Here is a 7,407-nt window from a genome sequence, read left to right as displayed (position 1 = left end):
TGATCGGGGACCACCGACCATATACAGAGCCGACCAGAATGAAGGGAAGGGGCACAGAGAGAGTGGAGGGAGCCCTTGTGCCTGCCAGACGTGCAGAGCTCTGGGCAGTGTCCGCTCCCCACCTTCTGCCCCTGGTCTTGCACAATCCTGACCAGCGGGGAAAGGGGCAGAAATCTTGCCAGGTGTTTCAGCAAGAGTGCTGGCAAATGCCTCAGCCTTCCCAGATATGGTAAAATATGAATGACTCCACCCTGGGAGGGGCTATGAGGCAGGCGGACCATAAATAGGGTTGCGCAGGCAGCCTCCGCACTCACTTCCCCCCTCAGCTGCTGTAGGGAACGCCAGCCAGCTCAGCCCTGAAGCCATGCCCCTAGGTCTCCTGTGGCTGGGCCTCAGCCTGCTGGGGGCCCTGCACACCCAAGCCCAGGATTCCACCCCCAACCTGATCCCAGCCCCACCTCTGTTCAGGGTCCCGCTGCAGCCCAACTTCCAGCCTGACCAGGTAAGGGCCCTGGAGGGAGAGCTGCAGGGGTGCCCAGGGAAGAGTGCAGGCAGAGGGGAAGAGAGGTGAAGGGTCCTAGCAGACAGGTAAAGACAGGACGCCCAGGCTTCAGCTTAGCCTGCCCTGGCTCCCCCGATGGAAGCCACGCTCCATTGTCCCACACCGACCCCGACCTTGCTGACAAGAGGATCACCTGGGCAGACCTTCCCCGGTCCAGTCTCTCTCCCATAATTGCTGTAGTCCATGCGTGGTGGGGACACCTTTAGTCCCTCTGCGTGAGGAGGAAACTGAGGCACAGGGAGGCCAGCTGGCCACCCTGCCCAGGGTCGCCCCCTCCCTGCCATCCTCGGGGCTCCCTCCTGGCCTGGCTGCCTCCGGCTCCCGCTGGCTTCATCAGTGCAGGAACTGAATGCCCAGTCCCAGGCTCTGCTGCTTAGTTACTGGTTCAGGGCCTGGTTCAGGGCCTGGTTCAGGGCAGGGGCCCTAGGGTCGTTCGTGGGCTCTGCCTATTACAGCCCCCTGTAGTTCCAGGGGAAGTGGTACATCGTAGGCTTGGCAGGGAATGCACTTAAGAAGGAAAAACAAGGCCAGTTTAAGATGTACGCCACCACCTACGAGCTGAAAGAAGACCGCAGCTACAATGTCACCTCCGCCCTGCTCAGGTGAGAGCTGCCACCTCCTTGGGGAAAGTGGGGGAGACCTGAGGGGCTGCTTGAGGGTCTAGCGGCAGACTGAGTCACAGTCAAGGGCTGACCGAAGGCGAGAGACAGTCATTCATCCTTCCGCTCAGCAGCGGATTCAGATACTTGTTCATTTCTTCCTTCATGAGATCAGCATTTATTGGTCCCTTCAGAGCAGACACACAGAGGGTGCTGGGGCTGAACAGTCATTCAGAAAACAAGACAGAGACAGCCTGGAACCCCCACCCCCCCACCCCCGCCGCCACCCAGGGCTTCATCAAGGGCTTACAGGGAGGTAGCCTCTGGAACTGGGCCTTGAACGAGCCACCTGCCTCAGAAGGAGGCATGAGGCGTCCACGGCAGGGGCTGGTGACCCTGAGTCAGAGAGAAGCACTCCTTCAGGAAGCAGCCGTCGTACAGCTGTTCTGAGCAGCAGCTGAGTGGCTTGGCAGGGGGGCAGCCCTCACACTGCCAGGGGCCTCAGGCACCAGCACAGAAGCGATCTGGTGAGGAGTGGGTCTGAGCAGGGTCCCTCTGGGGGTGGTGGAGAGAGAAATGGTAGGGTGCCAAGGGTCGCCCAGCCCCTATGAGTCTCTGGCTCCGGCACCCAGGGGGATTGAGGCTGGAGCATCTGTGGAGCAAGAAGCAGAAGAAGGATGGGTTTGGGGAGATCAGCTCTGGAATACCAGGAGACGGGGTGGGACTCAGGTCAGGGTTGGCCCAGGAGCTAGAGGAGTCCTTGGCAGGGAGCAGACTGGAACCTTGGAGGGCGAATCCCCCAGGAGAGGTTACAGACAGGGAAGCAGCAGAGGGTAGATAGGAGCAGGGATAAATGCCTGGGGTTGGGGGTAGGGGGACAGTGTGTAGGGAAGGCCACCGAGGGGAGACAGCCCTAAAGAGGAAAGGACAGTGGGTGCTGGAGGGAGGGTCTGAGCAGGGTCAGATGTCCCAGGGCAGACCAGGCAGTGACAGACAGGGGTAGGCTTAGAGGGGAAGACCCAGGCCCATCTCAGCTGGGTGGGGTAGGGACCGCCTGCTGTGGTGGGGATGGACTGTCTTGGGCTGGGCCAGGCCAGGGGCATCAGAGTCCCACCCCCTCCAGCTACAGCCCTGGCCCCCACCTCATCCAGCCCAAGGAGTCCAAGCCTGTGTCCACTCCGGTCTCACTCACCCATCTCTCCCTCCCACAGGGACGAGCGCTGTGACCACTGGATCAGAACTTTTGTCCCAAGTTCCCGGCCCGGCCAGTTCACCCTGGGCAATATTAAGGGTGAGTCCTGAATGAGGCGGGCCCTGGGGTTGGGCTTCTGGGGGGGCAGGGTCCTCCAGGAAGGGGCGCAGACCTCCCTGCCCGTCCACACAGATGCTGTTCTGTGGGAGAAGCCCCTGCAGATGGGCCGGGGAGAAAGGAACGGCTCCCTCCTCCCAGCCTGGGCAGGCTGACCCCTCGCCGTCCTCCCCACAGGCTTCCCCGGGGTGCAGAGCTATACCGTGCGAGTGGCGACTACCAACTACAACCAGTTTGCCATAGTGTACTTCAAGAAGGTTTACAAGAACCAGGAGTACTTCAAGACCACCCTCTACGGTGGGTCTCCCCCACTGCCTCGGGGACCCGGCTCCTGGTCACACTGTCAGGGGAGAGGCCCACGCCAACCCAGCCCCCCAAGGTCCTCTCCAGTGTCAGCTTGCAATCCCTGTGGGCGGCCAGGGAGGGAGGTCCTTCTGCAGACCCTCCATGAGGAAGGGATCAGAGGCCTTGTTCACACATTCAACGATATTTATGGAGTATTTGCCGGCCACTCACTGGCCATCTGGCCACAGGGAGGACCAAGGAGCTGACCCCTCAACTGAAGGAGAACTTCATCCACTTCGCCAAATCCCTGGGCCTCACCGATGAGTACATCCTCTTCCCTGTTCCAATCGGTAATGGCCAGCTGGGGAGAGGAAAAGGGCATGTGGGGACTACCCAGGCCTGATGCTGCCCCACCAGGGAAAGGGGGGGAGGAGGGGCTCGGTCCTCTACTCCAGTCACTGGAGCCCCTGGGAGCCACTTTGGGTTCAGGAAGACCCTGCCCCACCCAAGGATCCGTGGGGCACCCGGGGATCTGGGCCCCAGGGGTTCCTCCGTGACAGATGAGAATTTCAGGCCCAGGTCCAAATTCCCAGTCTCCCTGCCCCAGGTCACTTCCCCGACACCCCAGGCCCTACCATCCTAGACACTTCCTCCTCACACCCCCTCGTCTGGGGCCACTTTCCCCCTCGCCTTGAGGCCGGCTCACCACTGACTTGAAAAGTGCCCTTGTCTTCAGGTGGCCTGGACTGGGCAGGGGGCTCCAGCTAGGCCACTCAGGGAGCCACTGGCTCCCCAAAGCTGAAGGGCTGCCAGGGTCAGCAGGTAAACAGGCAGGAGGCCTGGGTGCCCGAGCAGATGTGTGGCTGGGCCTCACCTGCTCCCTCTGCAGAACGGGAGTCCCCCAGGTCTGCTCGTCCTCAGGCCCTTCTCCCAATCCCCTGCCCCAGCCCCCCAGCCCTGAAGGGAACCCCCAGATATGCCTTTGCTGGGCCAGGCTGGGGCCTGGGGTGCCCAGGGGCAGTGCAGGGGTCCCAGTGGGCAGGGGTCATACACACACACACCTGCCCATTCTGACAGACTCTCTCCCCCACAGACAAGTGCATCGATGACCAGTGAGGGTGCAGTGAGTATGGCTGGGGAGGGGGCTGATGGGAGCCAGGGTGCAGGCCTGCCTTTGCCCCCCCTGCCCAGGACTGCTGTTGTCTCTACTTCCCCGTCTCCCTCTCAGGTGCCTCCTGTCTCTCTGCTCCCATCGCCCTCCTGTCAGCCTTTGCCCGGCTTGGTGCCCAGCTGTCCCCACCAGCCCAGACACCGGTGACAGGAGAGAGTCCAGAGACCCTTCTCATGGCACTGCCCACCAGCTGCTCTCCGAAGCCCCACCTTGCCTGCTAAATAAACACATGCCCCGGTCCCCAATCTGTGCTCCTTGACCCCTGGGCCACCTGGGAGGAGGACAGGCAAAGGATGGGCTCACATTAGCATCACTCCTGGACCCCCCTCTGGTCCTCAGCAAGTGATGGCGGCCACAGAACCCATGGCCAGCTATGGCTGGACACTTCCTAGCTCTCCACCCACCCCCACCCCACCCCCAGGCCCGCCCCTGCCTTTGAGGGATGCCTGGTCCAACAGAAACACTGATGGGGCCACACCTCATTCCCACACTCGATCACCTGCAGTGGGTGCCACAGCAGAGGCCCAGCCAGGGCCGGGGAGCTGGATGGGGGCTGCGAGGGCTGAGGTGCTGTCACCCCCAACTCACCAGGACTCCTGTGGATGCTGGAAGACAGCAGCCAGGGCAGGAGGGGTGCACAGTGGGTGGGGCAGAGGCATGCCCAGCTTGAGGGTCGCCAGGGGTGGTCCCCTGCCCCTAGGGGGTGGCAGTGTCCATGCTGACCCCATTCAGCATCTCGTCCTCACCCACACCTCTCCTCTATGATGACCTCCAGACCACCAGGGGCAGAGCCGGGGATGGCAGGGAGGGGAATACGCTGCCAGGAATTCAGATTCCAGGAGACTCGAGGGCTCCAGACCTGTACCCTCCGCTTGGCTGGGCCCAGCAAGCCCTTGTTCACCCACAGGCCGCAGCTGGAGCCCCTCCCTGTCTGCACCACACACAGGAACCCCCTCCCTGGCCTCTTCTTCCGTTGCAAGGTTAGAGGTCAGAGAGGGTGGGGTTCTGAAGAAACCCAGGCTTCTCCACCCACAAACTTGCACACCTACCCCTTCACCCTCGGCTGGGGGAAGGGGAGATACTGGAGCTGTGATAATCCTGGATAATCTCTCTATCTCAAAGGCTTAGTGTAAGCAAGTCTGCAAAGGCCCCTTTCCCAAATAAGGCACCATTCACTGGTCCCAAGCACTAGGACCCAGATCTCTTCGGGGACTGTTACTCAGCCTCTTCCACACAGGGCTTGCAGCGGGGGTGATGGCAGCTCACCATCACCATCACTTGTGAGATGAGGGGTGAGAGGCGAACAGCGATGCCAGAGGCGGGGCAGCACCAAAGCACGCCCCCTCCCCCCATCAGGGCTGGCTGGGGTAGTGGCTGTTTTGTCCTGTGGTCTGCTATGTGGACCTTGACCACAGGAGTGAGGTGGGCAGAGTCCAGGTTCGCTTTGGCTTCTGGGAGCAGAGAAGGGGCCAGCCAGGTAGGGGCCTCACCACATGTGCCACCCAGCTCTCCATCCTCCCACCCTCACTCAGCCACTTGGGGGATGAGGCTTTGGCTGGACTCTCCTCTCCTCTCCTCCCGCCTGCCTCCCTCTGCCCACACCGCTAGCCCCAGGCCCCGGGCACACGCTCAGGCCCAGGAGAAAGGCCACTCCTTGAATGCCATGGTGGGGTCCTGCTGGGGGCTGTGCAGCGTCCTGCGGACCCTGCCCAGTTCTCCGTGGAGTCTGACTTTCAACCGGATAAGCTAAGTGACTCCCCTGCCTGGTCCCCACAATGGGACAGGCACCTCGGGGTCAGGGAGGGGGTACTCTCTGGGGCTGCGTTGTCTCCTTGAGAAAGAGAGGAGCTGAGCGGGGTCAACACTTGGCAGAGGTGTGAGCAGGGCTGAGAAAGGAGGGCTGGCTGATCAGTGAGAGGCCCTCCCTGAGACCCTGGCATTTCACTAAGACAGAAGAGCCCTGTGTCCTCTGACGGAAGCAGAAACACCTGTGTCTGTGTAGCACACAAGTGCGCAGAGACATGGCAGAAACACAGGTCACATATGTGGACATGCTGACACAATCCAAACATGTTTAACCCTACAAGCATAGGACACCCAAAGAAAAGCACAGGCACATGTTTTCTCCCAGTTATGAAATCACACCTGAGATCACAGGACCCCACAGACGAGGGGAGAAACACAAAGACTCCCAGGCACACAGGGACGGGCAACAGACCCTCAGAGAGACATACAGGTTCTCAGAAACATGCCGAGGCATGTACAGATACACACCACACAGACATAGCAGTTGGATGCGAGCGCTCATGCGTGCAGCCTGCACGGGGATGCCTGATGCACGTGTCCACCCATCAGAGCGCCTGGCTACCCCCGGGGCGCACTCCCATCACCCTCCCGAAGCCAAAGACTCATCCCTCTCCAGGAATGGCCCAGGTGCTGTCTGCCACCTGTTCCATCCATGGGCCTAGTACCTTTTTTTTTTTTTTTGGCAGAAAATTTCAACTTTATTTGGCCAATGTGTCCAGTTCCAGGTAGTGGGAAGAAATAATAGAAATATTGTGGTTGCCCCAGGTGGTGGGAAGTAAGTGGATGCCTGGCCGGAGGAGGGCAGCTGGGGGGATGGGAGGAAGGGTACCCACCCATTATAGTCAAGGAGGGTCAGCTGACCTGGGTGAGGGGTTTTTCACTGCAATCCTTCCTGCACTGGTTCAGCGTGGGCCTCGCCTCCACTCAACCTGCTTCATAGAGAAGGTGGGGCTGCCGTTATCCAAGTCAGTGGTGGCTCACGTTCCTCAGTGAAACGGTAAGGCAGCTCCTGGGACAGAGAGGATCCCTTCCCATTGTCATCATCGGGGAACATGGCTCGGTCTGACCGCCACCCAGGGATGGCCTGCTCTCAGGAACTACCAGTGTGAGACCAGCACCAGGCTGCAGCAGCCATGTGGCCTCCTCCAGGAGGCCCAGCTACAGGAGTCCCAGTAAGTGAGCCCCTCTCCCCTGGATATGGGCCTCACTCAGCGGTATCCCTGGCCAAGATCACACCCCTGGTTCCAGCTCAGGAGCGACACTTTCCGGCTGTGTAACTTTGGGCAGGGCCCCCTTTCCCAGCTGGTAAAAAGGATGGGGTATGACGGCAGCTGGGCAGACTATCCCGAAGCCTTCCGTGACTGACAGCCACAAGCTGCACTCTGCTGACCGTGACTCTCAAGTAGGCTGTGAACGGATATCTTCCCTACACACTGGGGGCCTCAGAAACAACTCGTCTCAGATTTCTCCCATGCAGAGGCGCCGGCTAGCTTACCCGCAGGTCCCCAGCAGCAGGATGGGGCAGAGTGGGGGGGTCCCAGGCTGCCCTGCCCTTGTGCCGGGTTGCTCGACCGGAGGGCCGAGCCCCCGCCGCCTAAGATTCTCACGAGGTGGCCCAACCCTAAGATTCTCATGGGGTGGTCCAACCCGGCCGCCGGGAGAGAGGCGGGCCCGG

At 61.0% G+C, this 7,407-nt stretch overlaps 1 protein-coding gene and 1 long non-coding RNA gene across 4 annotated transcripts; one reads left to right on the top strand and one right to left on the bottom strand.

Annotated features, from left to right (window-relative positions):
- Positions 1 to 300: 300 nt before the first annotated feature.
- On the top strand, positions 301 to 4,293 carry LCN2 (lipocalin 2). 3 transcript variants are annotated; one of them, XM_030852080.2, is made up of 7 exons: positions 303 to 502; positions 1,028 to 1,164; positions 2,373 to 2,452; positions 2,648 to 2,767; positions 3,004 to 3,105; positions 3,849 to 3,878; positions 3,984 to 4,124. In XM_030852080.2, exons 1-6 carry the CDS (start codon positions 365 to 367, stop codon positions 3,869 to 3,871), a joined length of 600 nt encoding a protein of 199 aa, XP_030707940.1. In that variant the 5' UTR covers positions 303 to 364; the 3' UTR covers positions 3,872 to 3,878; positions 3,984 to 4,124. The 3 variants fall into 3 exon arrangements, with proteins under 3 accessions (XP_060156364.1, XP_030707940.1, XP_069901775.1); XM_060300381.2 differs by lacking the exon at positions 3,849 to 3,878 and having other exon boundaries at positions 301 to 502; positions 3,984 to 4,287; XM_070045674.1 differs by lacking the exon at positions 3,849 to 3,878 and having other exon boundaries at positions 361 to 502; positions 1,018 to 1,164; positions 3,984 to 4,293.
- On the bottom strand, positions 1,460 to 7,403 carry LOC132597446 (uncharacterized). The gene is made up of 3 exons (XR_009564245.1): positions 7,228 to 7,403; positions 6,594 to 6,741; positions 1,460 to 1,813 (listed from the first exon to the last, which is right to left on the bottom strand). It is a non-coding gene; the product is annotated as an uncharacterized lncRNA (long non-coding RNA).
- Between the last annotated feature and the right edge of the window lie 4 nt (positions 7,404 to 7,407).

This window comes from Globicephala melas, chromosome 6, assembly GCF_963455315.2.
Source record: "Globicephala melas chromosome 6, mGloMel1.2, whole genome shotgun sequence".
NCBI classification, from domain to species: domain Eukaryota; kingdom Metazoa; phylum Chordata; class Mammalia; order Artiodactyla; family Delphinidae; genus Globicephala; species Globicephala melas.
The sequence above is the reverse complement of the archived record's forward strand: the minus strand, read 5'-3'. Positions and strand labels throughout refer to the sequence as shown.

Bases quoted from the DNA above. Each gene is read 5' to 3' on its own strand.
- LCN2 (XM_060300381.2), top strand. From the start codon at position 365: ATGCCCCTAGGTCTCCTGTGGCTGGGCCTCAGCCTGCTGGGGGCCCTG. The intron at 1,165-2,372 runs GTGAGAGCTGCC...TCCCTCCCACAG, and splicing joins GTCACCTCCGCCCTGCTCAG to GGACGAGCGCTGTGACCACT. The intron at 2,768-3,003 runs GTGGGTCTCCCC...ATCTGGCCACAG, and splicing joins CTTCAAGACCACCCTCTACG to GGAGGACCAAGGAGCTGACC.